Raw genomic sequence first — 15,731 nt, 5'->3', positions numbered from 1 at the left:
GTGGCCGTCTGACCGCGACCAATCAGCGACGGGCACAGTGCGGCCGCAAAATGGCCGCTCCCTACTCCCCTGCCGTCAGTGCCCGCTCCATATGCCCCTCCAGTCAGCGCTCATACAGGGTTAATGGCAGTGTTAACGGACCGGGTTATGCCGCAGTGTAACGCACTCCGTTAACGCTGCTATTAACCCTGTGTGACCAACTTTTTTCTATTGATGCTACCTATGCAGCATCAATAGAAAAAAGATTTAACGTTAAAAATCATTAAAAAAAAAATTTTAAAAAATTATATACTCACCTTCTGTCGGCCCCTGGATCTAGCCCAGGCCTTTCCCGCTCCTCGCGACGGTCCATGCATTGCGGTCTCGTGATATGATGACATAGCGGTCTCGTGAGACCGCTACGTCATCATCTCACGAGACCGCAATGCAGTTTTCGGAGCGAGGAGCATCGGTAAACGACTGGGCTCGATCCGGGGACAGACGGAAGGTGAGTATAGAACTATTTTTTATTTTAATTCTTTCTTTTAACAGGGTTATGGTGCCCACATTGCTATATACTACGTGGGCTGTGTTAGTTACAGCGTGGGCTGTGTTATATACTACATCTCTGTGGTATATACTATGTGGGCTATGCCATATACTACATGGCTGTGGTATATATTACGTAGCTGGGCAAAATACTACATTGCTGTGCTCTATACTACATGGCCTGGGTTATATAGTGCATGGGCAGTGTTATATACTACGTGTCTGGGCAATATACTACGTGGGCTGTGTTATATACTACGTGGGCTGTGTTATATACTACGTGGGCTGTGTTATATACTACGTGGGCTGTGTTATATACTACGTGGGCTGTTGTGAATTCTGTGGCAGAGCTCCCTCCTGTGGTCACAAGTGGTACTTCGGCTGATTCTCTCTGTGAGCTTCTGTTGGTGGAGGGAAGTGGTACTGCGGCTTCTGAGTTTCCTCCCTCAGGTGATCTGGTGAGGTCGTTAGGTGCTTCTCTACTTAACTCCACCTAATGCTTTGATCCTGGCTTCCTGTCAATGTTCCAGTGTTGGACTTGCTTTTCCCTGGATCATTCCTGTGGCCTGCTGCTCTGCATAGCTAAGTTCTTCTTTGCTATTTGTTTGCTATTTTTTCTGTCCAGCATGTCTAATTTTTTTGCTGGAAGCTCTGGGACGCAAAGGGTGTACCTCCGTGCCGTTAGTTCAGTACGGAGGGTCTTTTTGCCCCCTTTGCGTGGTTTTCTTTAGGGTTTTGTGTAGACCGCAAAGTTACCTTTTCTATCCTCGATCTGTTAAGAAAGTCGGGCCTCACTTTGCTGAATCTATTTCATCTCTACGTTTGTCTTTTCATCTCTACTCACAGTCATTATATGTGGGGGGCTGCCTTTTCCTTTGGGGTATTTCTCTGAGGCAAGGTAGGCTTATTTTCTATCTTCAGGCTAGTTAGTTTCTCAGACTGTGCCGAGTTGCATAGGCAGAGTTAGGCGCAATCCACGGCTGCCTCTAGTGTTGTTTGGAGAGGATTAGGGATTGCGGTCTGCAGAGTTTCCACGTCTCAGAGCTCGTTCTATGATTTTGGGTTATTGTCAGATCACTGTATGTGCTCTGACCGCTATGTCCATTGTAGTACTGAATTGCCTTTCATAACAGTGGGCTGTGTTATATGCTACGTGGGCTGTGTTATACGCTACGTGGGCTGTGTTATACGCTACGTGGGCTGTGCTATATTTCTTTTCTGTATCTGTGCATCATGAATCGTAGTATGTGTTAAAGAGGGGGGCCCACAGACTTTCGCCCGGAGCCCTCAAAAACCTGGAGCCGGACCTGGCTTCACTGATTGGTCACGGCCGGGCGTGACCAATCAGCAACAGTCGCAGTTTGCCCGCGAATTGGCGCGGAATTTGAACCACGCTTCGCTAATTGGTCGCGGCCGGCCGAATCCTTTGTATAAATTGCATTATTCTGAAAACTTCATAAATAAACTAATTACATATTCTAGAATACCTGATGCGTTACAATCGGGTCACCATCTAGTTTGATCAATAAAAGCATGAGTTTCATGGAAAACCCAAAATTGTTTCGGTGACCCGAAACTTTTGAACGGTAGAGTACAGTCATGGCCGAAAGTGTTAATCTTGAAATTGTTCCAGAAAATGAAGTATTTCTCAAAGAAAATTATTGCAATTACATATGTTTTGCTATACACGAGCTTATTTCCTTTGTGTGTATTGAAATAACAAAACAAACAGAAAAAAAAAAATGAAAAAAAATTTTTTGTGGGTAACCAGCTTTATTTAAAGCACGTGATGCTCGTTCAAACTCACCTGTAGCAACTAACCGGTGTAGTCAATATAAAAATGTCATTTGAAATCTGATAAAAAGGGGAGAAGTTGACTCAACCAAAAGAGAAGAGAATTGTGAGGACTTGAGAACCAACATTGTTGAACAATATCAACAACCTCAAGGTTACAAGTCCATTTCCATAGAAATAGTACCTCCAAAAAAAAGGTTGCACTCTATCGTGACAAAGCATGTCTAATATGAAATATGAATAGCAAAATGGCTTTTGAACATTAGGAAAAATATTTGAGAGATGTTTTGTCATTTTGCTATTCATATTTCATGTATTTCATAGCTGCTCCTGGTATGCACCTATTCACACTAGTTTGGATGTGCCAGTCGTTTTTCTGTCATTTCTATGTTAGCTTACTGACTGAGCACTCCTCCCTTCACCATATGGTTTTTAATTACATCTAATCACACTTGGTTCCGGTCAACCCATATGTAGGCTTTGCTGAAAGAGGTGTCCACATTCACCCATGCATACAGACATTAGCCTTTGGTAAGTGTTCACATTTGGACAGGGAGGTCAGAGACCCATCAGATTAATGATACCACCTTGACTATGGTATGGGCTCACACTAATTGGCCAAATTCTGTGCAAAGCGTCTCTCAAATATTTTTCCAAATGTTCAAAAGCCATTTTGCTATTCATATTTCATGTATTTCATATTAGACAATGCTTTGGCACGACTTTTTTTTGTATATTGGTCAGTACTCAGACAGTGAGTGATTAACATATAAAACTGGTCTTAAGAGAGAGGACAAGTGACTTATAAGCAGTAGTCATGTATGGCTAACAAAGGGATTATGCCCTTTCAGATAATTCTGGCCCCAGATGCAGTTTGTAATAAAAAACAAAACTGTCTTACTCACCTTCCCCAGGTCCTCCGCTGAGTCTGTGCCACTGTTCCTAGTAGTGATAGCGGTAGGGTCCAGCATGGCAGCCAATCTGTGAGCTCAGCGGCTCCGAGTGGGATGTCTATCTACAAGGGCAGAGCCGCAGAGTTCAATGATTGGCTGACAAATCTTCGAAGTGATATCAGGGCAGCGGCAGAGACTAAGGGTACCGTCTCACAGTGGCACTTTGGTCGCTACGACGGCACGATCCGTGACGTTCCAGCAATATACTTACGATCTCGCTGTGTCTGACACGCTCCTGCGATCAGGGACCCCGCTGAGAATCGTACGTCGTAGCAGATCGTTTGAAACTTTCTTTCGTCGTCAAGTGTCCCGCTGTGGCGGCATGATCGCATCGTGTAACAAAGGTGTGCACGATATTCTCCACCTCCTCTGCGGATTCTACATCGCAAATACGTCATGAAATTATCGCTCCAGCGCCGTGCATTGCGAAGTGTGACCGCAGTCTACGACGCTGGAGCGATAATGGAGCGACGCTGGAACGTCACGGATCGTGCCGTCGTAGCGACCAAAGTGCCACTGTGAGACAGTACCTTTAGCTCTGAACCAGAGGATTAGGGAGTAAAGAGGTTTTATATTTCTAGGTTTTATTTTATTTTTTTTAAGTAAACTGTTCCCTGGGGCACCAGATTTTCTTAAAGGCGACAAACCCTTTACATTTTTTAGACTGAACACTAGAAATGACTTGGCAAAAGTATTTCATGTACAGTTTCCTTCTGCCAAAACCAAGTGACATACGCCACGACACAATAACCCATCAGATGGGTACCAAAACAGGGTAAATGTACAAGGACAGCTCTCCTGCTAAGCTTATATTAACTCAGCAGAACATTAAAAAAGTCAACTAAGAAGCCAAAATGAAGATCTGATACAATGACCCAATATGAGCAGTGCGCTACCTTCAGTAATCTGCCATGATAAAATCCAGATACACATATGAGCCAATGCATCTCGTTCACGCTTATTAAATAAAGTGTCCTCACTGAAATAATGTGAAAGATTAATAAATAGGGCAGGAGAGTGTTAGATTATCTGCTGTTACCTATGTAAAGAGAAAGCTGAGCAATCATAGCTATGCTGCATGGATTTAGTCCTGGCGCTTTGGATAAAGCAGGGACAGGGATGCATTCTTTTTAAAGAAGAACTCCCATCAATTTTATGCATTTTTAGACTATCTTTGATACAGCTACATGCACATATACATTCTTTGGGGGTGAAATCCTGCTGACAGATTGCCTTTAAGGGGTTGCACGACCTGCTAAATGATCACATGCTCTTAGATGATCTTAGCACAAGATGTTTTTACACAACCATCCGACAAACCAATTAAAATGATTTATTAGAGCCAACTTTTCTGTGCTGAATATGGACACCTCTTCTATCTTCTAGAGATAGTTATTATTGCCGAGAACAGTAAGGACTTCACAGCAACTGTAAAGTGAAATGTGTATAGCCTGCAAGGATGTATATGCAGCATACAGAAACAAAGACTGCAATACTTGATTATATATAGGTATAACTAAAAAGGAGCTACAATAGGAGTCTATTTCTGATGAAGAGATCCCTGTAAAGCACCACTTTAAAACGCAAGTCCCCTCTTACTCACCCCTCTGGCGTTTTCATCTGTTTCCGCCACTGCTCCGGTTCGTTTCCGGCAAAAAGTGACCTTCCCGAAGCTCCAATGTTCAAGGAGTGGTGGGGATCTGGCTCTCAGACTTTTATTGAGCGCTTGTGACGTAGTTTCTGACATCCAGCAAGGCAAAAGCTACTGTCACAAGATGGCGCCGCGCGATCGGAGCACAGAACAGTGTCAATAAACTGGTAAGTGGGGGGAGTATATGACCGGGGTAAGGGGACTAACATTTATAGTGCCACTCCAGAGGTGAAAAAAAAGCTGGAGTGAGGCTTTAAATACATTTTTGTCTGTGAACAATATGACTAAAGAAAGACATAATATTGTTATAGATATGCTCAAAACTAGTCTTAATTATTTTTATACCTGAATATATTCTACTTTCAGACTTAGTCATTTCTTCCATAAAAAGCACAAAACCACAGACATTTGCTTACTAACCTAAAAGTACCATGGTCTGCCATAGAATGAAAGGAACATAACTAAAGTCAGCAGTTTATAAGAGTGTAGCTGCACAGAAGAGCTGTATCGGTGAGGTCACAGAATTGGAGATATGCCGGGTACAGTAGTGTTAATAGCCATTTTCCTCCTGAACAGTAGTTCTTCATTCTCTGACCAGCTCTAGTATTTGGGTCTACAGCGAAAACCCATTTCTAATTTCAGCAATGGTAGACTTTACATATAACATTATTTTCATATTTTCATATGTTCGAACCAATTTTGTATCTGTATCACAGGGGTATGGTGGGTCTATTTGTTCTCTAACGTCACTGTTTCTTATAGATTTATTGAAAGAGAAGGAAGAGGAAAAAGTGATCCGAGTGCGATCAACCACCCAAGACAAGATAGAAAATTGTGAGTTTTTACACTCCCCTGGATATGTGGTGCAGCAGCCACAATACTGACAAGGGAGTGGACAGAAAGACTAAAGGCCCCTTCACATTAAAGGTACCTTCACACATAACGATATTGTTAACGATATCGTTGCTATTTGTGACGTAGCAACGATATCGTTAATGAAATCGTTATGTGTGACAGCGACCAACGATCAGGCCCCTGCTGGGAGATCGTTGGTCGCTGAATAAAGTCCAGAACTTTATTTCGTCGCTGGACTCCTGCTGACATCGCTGGATCGGCGTGTGTGACACCGATCCAGCGATGTCTTCACTGGTAACCAGGGTAAACATCGGGTAACTAAGCGCAGGGCCGCGCTTAGTAACCCGATGTTTACCCTGGTTACCATGCTAAAAGTAAAAAAAAACAAACACTAGATACTTACCTACAGCCGTCTGTCCTCCAGCGCTGTGCTCTGCACTCCTCCTGTACTGGCTGTGAGCCGGAAAGCAGAGCGGTGACGTCACCGCTCTGCTTTCCGGCTCACAGCCAGTACAGGAGGAGTGCAGAGAAGCAGAGCGCAGCGCTGGAGGACAGACGGCTGTAGGTAAGTATCTAGTGTTTGTTTTTTTTTACTTTTAGCATGGTAACCAGGGTAAACATCGGGTTACTAAGCGCGGCCCTGCGCTTAGTTACCCGATGTTTACCCTGGTTACCGGCATCGTTGGTCGCTGGAGAGCGGTCTGTGTGACAGCTCTCCAGCGACCAAACAGCGACGCTGCAGCGATCCGAATCGTTGTCGGTATCGCTGCAGCGTCGCTTAATGTGAAGGGGCCTTAAGCGACGCTGCAGCGATACCGACAACGATCCGAATCGCTGCAGCGTCGCTGTTTGGTCGCTGAAGAGCTGTCACACAGACCGCTCTCCAGCGACCAACGATGCCGGTAACCAGGGTAAACATCGGGTAACTAAGCGCAGGGCCGCGCTTAGTAACCCGATGTTTACCCTGGTTACCATGCTAAAAGTAAAAAAAAACAAACACTAGATACTTACCTACCGCTGTCTGTCCTCCAGCGCTGCGCTCTGCTTCTCTGCTCTCCTCCTGTACTGGCTGGGAGCCGGAAAGCAGAGCGGTGACGTCACCGCTCTGCTTTCCGGCTCACAGCCAGTACAGGAGGAGTGCAGAGCGCAGCGCTGGAGGACAGACGGCTGTAGGTAAGTATGTAGTGTTTGTTTTTTTTTTACTTTTAGCATGGTAACCAGGGTAAACATCGGGTTACTAAGCGCGGCCCTGCGCTTAGTTACCCGATGTTTACCCTGGTTACCAGTGAAGACATCGCTGGATCGGTGTCACACACGCCGATCCAGCGATGTCAGCAGGAGTCCAGCGACGAAATAAAGTTCTGGACTTTCTTCAGCGACCAACGATCTCCCAGCAGGGGCCTGATCGTTGGTCGCTGTCACACATAACGATTTCATTAACGATATCGTTGCTACGTCACAAATAGCAACGATATCGTTAACAATATCGTTATGTGTGAAGGTACCTTAATGGCTGCAGCTATGTCCGCAAAGCCCTGGGCACCTAGACTCTAATATGGTCATGTGGGAAATGAAAAATAATGCTGACTTGGTGAGCGCTGCCAAAAGGACGAGGACCACAGGGGAAGTTAAATATTTCTATTGGGACTATGCATTTCGGACCCGAATTTCACACAAAACCCCAAAAATGAGCCGGAAAAAATTGTTGCCACCCTTAACATAATGTTTGGTTGCCCATCCTTCTTACACCTCTCAAATAGGATTGTGGACCACTCTTCTTGGGCAAACTGCTCCAGGTTTCTGATATTTAAAGCGTGCCTTATCCCAACCGCAATTGTAAGATCTCATCACAGGTGTTCAATGGGATTTAGATCCAAACTCATTGCTGGTCACTTCAGAACTATCCAGCACTTTTATCTGTAGGCCTCATTCCTTTTTCGTTAAAACAGTAGCATGATATGCTTTACCAAAAAGCTCTATCTTAGTTTCCTCTGACCACAAGACGATTTTTCAGAAGAATTTTGGCTTACTCACGTACATTTTGGCAAACTGTAGCCTAGCTATTTTATGTCTCCTGTGATAGTGTTTCATTTCATTCAGCACAGCTTGAGTTTCTTTGGAACTTGATTGGGGTAGCATGTCCACTATCCAGACTATCCTGTCTTTCAGCCTTTTACCAATTTTTCTCTGCCGTCCACAGAGAGTAGCTACAGTGCAATGGGTTGTAAACTTGACTATGTTGCGAACCATGGACAAAGAAACATTATCTCTGGAGATGAACTAGTAACCTTGAGACTGTTGATATTTTGCAACAATTTTGCTTCTCAACACCTCAGAGACAGTTCTCTTCTCATCTTTCTCTTCTCCATGTGTGACACCCCAAGTTCCTGGTTGTCACAGTGGCATTGCTTTCCTCACGGGGAGAGTGATGTCACGCTTGGAAGCGAGGAAGGATCTTCTTTATGAGGTTTCACAAGCATACAACATGTTCATACTCTAGGTCAGAAGGGGGAGCTCCCCTATATATATTCTGGTCTGGAGGGAAAGTCAAGTCAGTCAGTGAGTGCCAGACAGCAGACTGGAGCAGTCTGAGGCAGAACGTATGAGAAAGGGGCCGTGCAGCCATGAGGGTGCTGCAGCTCCTGAAAGGAAAGAGAGAAGAGAATGCTGAACAAGCTGTAGAGAGCGTGGAGGGAAAGAGATGCGCAGGAGAGCGAAAAACTAGGGGAATAGCTGCGACTGAGCGCAGACATAGGTAGCCGGAAGACCGGGGTTGTGTCGTACTCCCAAGTGTCACAGCAGAAACCGTCAGGACAGCTGGATTTTATGTCACCTGTCCGCCCTTACACCTGAGGACACAGTAGCGTATAGAGCCCGGGTCAAGATAGAGACCCTGTAAAAAGGCTCGAGCTAACTGTCGTACGGGTAGTGTCCTACCAACCTGGAGGACAGAGAGAACACGTGAGGACCTTGTGACGGGCTTAAAGCAGCAAGTGCCTACACCACAGCGCTAGGAGGAAGGCTTCTAACCCCACCTGGTAAGGGGGACTCCCAACTCGCTTCCAAGCCGGCCGGACCATACCTGCACCTGTGATCCGGTACCCTGGACTGTGGCTGCCTGAATCCTTCAGTAAACCAGGTACAGAGACTGTAAACCTGTGTCCTCCATTTCTTGCTATACCGCCCACCATCCTCATCTATACACCGGGAGCCCTGGGGACCCAGCTTCACCTGTGGGAAGCCATACCATCTTAGCTGCCACAACATCACCCCAGTGGACCTCTTTAAGCAGCGTCGGTCACCTCTGACCGAGAACAGGTGGCGTCACGAACACAAACTTTATTCACATACTCCCCTTTTACTTGGGCGCACAGGGCCACGGGCCGGGTCGCCGCCAACGTGACATCCCCTTTAAGGACTGTATGTGGGACTGAGTAACCCTAGGCCATGGTGGGCGTTCCACATGCTTAGTGTGACACACACACACACAAACTGCAAAGATTGAATCAATTTTGGAAAGGTGCCAACAATTTTGACAGGCCCATTTTTAAGGTATTGTCGAAATTATGTCCAAATTGCTTTTTTTCCCTCTTTTGTGTTGTTCTAATACACACAAATAAGTGTAATAATTAGTATAAGCTGAGATTTTCAGCTCATTTTTTTAGGCTGAAAGTGCGCCTCTTAGCTTATACTCGAGTCATTGTCCCAGGGGATCGGCAGGGGAGCGGCAGGATTGGCAGCTGTCACATCATACTCACTCCCTTCAGACGCAGTCTCTGTACTTCCCTGCTTCTCAGATGCTCTGTGGCGCCGGCAGCTCTTCCTGTGTTCAGCGGTCACGTGGTACCGCTCATTAAAGTAATGAATATGTAAGCGACTTCACTCGCATAGGAGAACATATTCATTACTTTAATGAGCGGTACCATGTGACCGCTGAACACAGGAAGAGCTGCAGGTGCCAAAGACCATTTGAGAAGCAGAGAGAGTGCCAGGATGGTGTGAGTATGACAGGAGAGGGTAAGCCATGCAATATTCACCTGTCCCCATTCCACTGCTGGGCTCTGTTTTCCGCGTCCTCTGGCTGTGATGTTCAGGTCAGAGAGCGCGATGACGTGTTTAGTGCGCGCCCTCGGCTGAACAGTCACTGCAGAGACCCGTAAGAGACAGCGGCGCGCGGCGGTGCAACGGGGACAGGTGAATATCGCAAGTGCCGGGGGCCTGAGCCAGCGGCGACACCACCACCTGGCCCCCAGCGACGAGAGGTAATTTTTTTTTTTTTTTTTTAAATCGCAGCAGCATATGAGGTATATTATTCTATGGAGCATCTTATGGGGCCATCAACCTTTATGGAGCATTATATGGGGCGTATTTTGTATGAAGCATCTTATGGGGGCCATCATAAACTGTATGGAGCATTATATGGGGCTCCTGATTCAATATGGATATTCAAAAAAACATTTAACCTACTGATGTCTCAATTAATTTTACTTTTATTGGTATCTATTTTTATTTTTGAAATTTACCGGTAGCTGCTGCATTTCCCACCCTAGGCTTATACCCGAGTCATTAAGTTTTCCCATTTTTTTTTGTGGCAAAATTATGGGTCTCGGCTTATACACGAGTATATACGGTAATTTAATGGGAGAACTACTTCATTTTCTGGAACAACTAAAAGGGTGCCAATACTTTCGACCATGACCGTACAATTTTATTTTTGGTTAGTTATCCAATCAAATATAGATAGATACCGTATATACTCGAGTATAAGCCGAGATTTTCAGCCCATTTTTTAGGGCTGAAAGTCCCCTTCTCGGCTTATACTCGAGTCATACCCGGGGGTCGGCAGGGGAGGGAGAGCGGGGGCTGTCTAATTATACTTACCTGCTCCGGCGCGGTCCCTGATTCTTCCAGCGCTGCATCTTCTTCCTGTATTGAGCGGTCACATGATACCGCTCATTACAGTCATGAATATGCGGCTCCACCTCCCATAGAGGTGGAGCCGCATATTCATGACTGAAAATAAGCGGTAACTGTGACCCCTCAATACAGGAAGAAGCAGCGCCGGGAGAAGCAGGGACCGCGCCAGGAGCAGGTAAGCATACGGGGAGCGCTGCACGATATTTACCTGCTCCTCGCTCCGATGTGGCTCCGTCTCCAGCGTCCTCTGGCTATGACGCTCAGGTTAGAGGGCTCGGTGACGTAGTCAGTGCGCGCCCTCTGCTGAGCGTCAATGCTGGAGACGGAGCCGCATTAGGAGCAGGTAAATATTGAAAGCGCCGGCGTCCTGAGCAAGAGAGGTGAGTATGTGATTTTTTTTTTTATTGCAGCAGCATTATATATTGGACAGCTTTATATGGAGCATCTATGGAGCAATAATGAACAGTGCAGAGCATTATATATGGGGCACAGCTTTATGTGGAGCATCTATAGGGCCATAATGAACGGTGCAGAGCATTATATATGGCACAGCTTTATGTGGAGCATCTATAGGGAAATAATGAACGGTGCAGAGCATTCTATATGGCACAGCTTTCTATGGAACATCTATGGGGCCATAATGAACGGTGCAGAGCATTATATATGGCACAGCTTTCTATGGAACATCTATGGGGCCATAATGAACAGTATGGAGCATTATATGTGGCACAGCTTTATATGGAGCATCTATGGGGAAATAATGAACTGTATGGAGCATCTATTTTTATTTTTGAAATTCACCGGCAGCTGCTGCATTTCCTACCCTAGGCTTACACTCGAGTCAATAAGTTTTCCCAGGTTTTTGTGGCAAAATTAGGGGGGTCGGCTTATACTCAGGTCGGCTTATACTCGAGTATATACGGGTATGTTCTTATTTTAATGCTATCAAATAGTGTTAAAATAAGAACATATCTACATTTGATTGGATAACTCTGTCTATGGATTGGATAACTAGGTCTATTGCTTTCTCCACATACATTTTATATTACAGTATGTTTTGCAGTGTATATTTATTTATATGTTTAATGTATGGAATGTTTACATGTAACCTTTAATCTTTAATTTTCGACTCTACTGTTTTTACCATCTTACTATATCCTCATTTACCTCTTTAAAAAGGTCATGATCAATATCCTGTTTTCCTGACAATATTTTGGACACTGTCAGCTAAGGGACGCTTTTAAATCCAAAGTCTAAACGAGTCAGGTTTACACAGTCAAGAGTTGCACTAGTGGATCATAGTAAAAAACATTAATTTTAATAACTGAAATAAAAAATGCATTCTAAGGCTTCTTTCACACTTCAGTTGTTTGGCGTCAGTCTGCTCCGACATCTTGACAAATCGACGGATCCGTCAAAACTGTTGAGAAAACGGTTCTAACGGATCCGTTTTTTTTACACATCCGTGTATCTGAAAAATATCTACTTTTTGGAGCATGCTCAATTGAAAAATTGGGGCGACGGATCTGCCAAATGACGGTCACAACGGATCCGTCTGCCATAGGCGGCCATTCTAGGAAATGGCAGACGCGACGGATGCGTCGCAAACCGCCATTTCGGCGCAGACAAAAAACGTTGCAATGCCAGTTAATGTCTAGACGACGTCCGCCAAATTTCGACGGATCCGTCACATTGTGGATGGAACGGACGACCATCCGCCACAATCCGTCGCTAATGCAAGTCTATGGGAAAATAGCGGATCCGCCCAAAAAAAAAAAAAAAAAATGGCGGATCCGCTATTTGACGAAAATGGCAGTTTCAAACTGACGCCAAAAGACTGAAGTGTGAAAGAGGCCTTAGACATCCAGGTGGAACACTAAACTATGTTATACTGTTACAACTGAAACCAGTCTACAAAGAAAGTGATTTATATTCCTTACAATTCACAAAGTAGTTCTTGCCTGAAGATTTCCATCTCTCCTGCAAACCACACATATCCCGTTCTATCAGGTATATGTGCAGAGCATCAACAGCAAATCAATTTTATCACATTTGTTACCATGTAATTATAAGAAAGATGATTTGGGGACTTACTGTTATGACCAAGTGCCTGGAGCAGACAATCCAAACATCCATCTAACTTGTCAGCTGCGCAGTCAGATCCAGTTAGCTTCAATTTCTCCAAGGTGTCACTTAAATTATCTGCAATATAAGCAATAAAACAGGAACAAAATCAGCCCAATAACCTGATGTTACACATGTGCAGTTCATATGATCAGAACTGATGAAGAACACCCATGAAATGACAATCCTCTGATTGGCAGTGGTCAGGATATCCCTAAGAAAGAGCAAATGACCTGCACCACCCCATACAGAGACACTGCTCAACTAAAAACATAATACCAATGCCGACAGCAGGTCTACTGGGTAGCTACACTGCCTTTACATTAGAAACATGGCAAAAATGCTTATAATTAAGTATATGGAAATCTTCACAAGAAGAAAAAGTAATCTAGGTCATGATGTTAGTATGCATTCTCCAACTGCACCTTGTAAAGGTTTCCATTTGCTGCTTCGTTACTATTCCTTCCTACACTGTAGCTTCTGACTAGCATCTTGGCTGTATGTTAATTATAAGAGATAGTTGTCAGACAAACGTTTGTCGAGCTGACAGCCATTCTACCGGATTCTCCCACAGGCTAGCATGCTCCATTCGAACAAGATTATCTCCTGTGACAGCAGAGTATCAGACATGTTAAATAAAGTGAACCCTTTCACTTGTTTTTAATTGAAAACGAAAGTCTTCTTGAATTGCCGCAGTTCCACCGATTCTGAAACTGTTTTTCTTATTCTTGTATGCTCCTCCGTTCCAAAGTTATGGCACCTGCATATAAAGATGCAAACTTTCCATTGAACCAACTGGGCGCATACCACAGAACTTCTCTATGGATGTTTGTTTTTTCTCCCCTGTGGCTGTGTTTTGATTGGTTAGTACCACTCGCGAAGAAGTTCTGTGGTATATGCCCTCTCCCTGTCTGTGATTTCCCGGCCTCCAGTCGGTAAATTCCCCGGCTCCTCCTCCTGCCTCCGGACGGTGATTCCCCAGCCACTCCGCCTGCCTCCGGACAGTGATTCCCCAGCCCCTCCACCTGCCTTCCATCAGTGACACCCCGTCCTCGCCGCCTGCCTCCAGTCGGTGATTCCCGGCCCCTCCGCCTGCCTTCTGTCAGTGATACCCCGTCCTCGCCATCTGCCTCCGGTCGGTGATTCCCCGGCCCCTCCGCCTGCCTCCGGATGGCGATTCCACGGCCCCTCCGCCTGCCTTCTGTTAGCGATACCCCGTCCTCGCCGCCTGCCTCCGGTCAGTGATTCCCCAGTCCCTCCGCCTGCCTCAGGACGGTGATTCCCCGGCCCCTCCGCCCACCTTCTGTCAGTGATACCCCGACCTCACCGCCTGCCTCCGGTCTGCGATGCCCCAGTGAAAACAAACAAGGCTTATTCTCACCTCCCGTGCAAGTGCTGTTCCAGCAGTGTCAGCACTCGCGTTCCTGAGGCTCACGTGCGGTTATGACAGGTGAGCCTAGCGCCCAATCACCTATGGAGTCACTGTCTCTGTATTCGGACACGTACATAACCAAGAGGAATTGAGGGCTGTGGCTGCTCTCACTCCTCTTCTTGATTACTTATAGGTCCAAAGGTGGACACAGTGACACCAGAAGTGATTGGGGGCATGGCTCCTGTCTCATAACAACTGCACATAAGTCCCGAGAACGCAAGTGCTGACACCACTGGAATGGCGCGGGAACGGAAGTATAAGCTTTATTATTTGCATGGGGGGGCAAACATTAAGATCAATCAGATTGTCCTACTAGTGTCAGCAGTAAGGGATTAAGGCTGTCTACAAATTTTGGTCCAGTTAACTCGGATTTAACATATTTTGGCCTAATCAATGTTTTCATACTATGAGCATACTACTTTATGCCTCTGGTAGTTTACTGTGATTAATGCACAAGGATATCTACACTACGCTGCACCCCGTATTCCTTCTTTCTTTAGATATCCAACATACGGTTTTAGTTTGGCAGTACTATTATCCAGCAATGCACCTGGGAGTAGATCCACCTGCACAAACCTGGCACATTTTTAATTTTATAGTAGACATGTCATAGAAACTGTGAAGAAAGGAGTTTGATGAAATTAATGACGATTTAGATGAAAGTAGAAAGCTTTTATCTGTATACAAACACATTTAGGAGTGTGAATTGCATTTGTTCATTCGGAAACCAGCTCTCCCAACAGTGAGGATTCTGCAGATAAGAGGCGATTGTTCATTTACTGGGAAATCAGATTGATAAAACATGGTTGTTAGAAGACCTCAAGGGCTCATGCACTCCTGTGTCACACTCATCCATCAGATTAATGCACAATAGATTAGGTCCGATAACAGACAATAGGAAACGGCACGTCATGTTTCCCTGTTCCATCAGCTTTTGTTGCAGTCACTCGTGATCTTAATAAATACAGTTTTGCGCCTATTTCAGCTGTTTTATTAATGCATTACCAATTCAAGTGGGTTATCAAGAACCTCTTGAAGAAGCAGACAATTTTGGTTTGACAACCCAATTATTTTTTTTTCTGGAATGGGGCTGTAGCTATAGAAACAAAGAGCTAACAGATGCAACAAGTATACCTGGTGCCTGAGGGGGTCCTTTATTATAAAAGGCAAATTGTGGTTAGGGGGCTCAGTTACAGACTTTACATAGGGGGTGAGAAGCTAAAAGCTTTGTCCAATTCTGGTTGTTATATCATTTTACTTTTATATTGGTCTATATATATATATATATCTCCTAGGAGGATGATACAAAAGAAGATATAGAGCATATCACTATTGCCCCCATCCATACAGCATTGCGTGGTTATAAGCTGCTGCTTCCTTTGCAGATTTATACACCTCCTTGCTCTATATGACTAGTCAATATGGAACTTTTAGGATCTCTACTGGCCAGAGTACAGTATGGCATCTAGGTGAGCCA

The 15,731-nt window shown here is 45.0% G+C and overlaps 1 protein-coding gene across 2 annotated transcripts in view; it reads right to left on the bottom strand.

The window, feature by feature from the left end:
• The window catches only part of RAP1GDS1 (Rap1 GTPase-GDP dissociation stimulator 1), a 168,694-nt gene that overhangs the window by 77,808 nt on the left and 75,155 nt on the right, over positions 1-15,731 (bottom strand). For both annotated transcript variants that reach the window (XM_069743608.1, XM_069743607.1), the window contains exon 2: positions 12,793-12,900. In XM_069743608.1, coding sequence (XP_069599709.1) covers positions 12,793-12,900 — 108 coding nt within the window. The remainder of the gene's footprint in view (positions 1-12,792; positions 12,901-15,731) is intronic.

Source organism: Ranitomeya imitator, chromosome 1 (genome assembly GCF_032444005.1).
Source record: "Ranitomeya imitator isolate aRanImi1 chromosome 1, aRanImi1.pri, whole genome shotgun sequence".
In the NCBI taxonomy this organism is placed as follows: domain Eukaryota; kingdom Metazoa; phylum Chordata; class Amphibia; order Anura; family Dendrobatidae; genus Ranitomeya; species Ranitomeya imitator.
The sequence above is the reverse complement of the archived record's forward strand: the minus strand, read 5'-3'. Positions and strand labels throughout refer to the sequence as shown.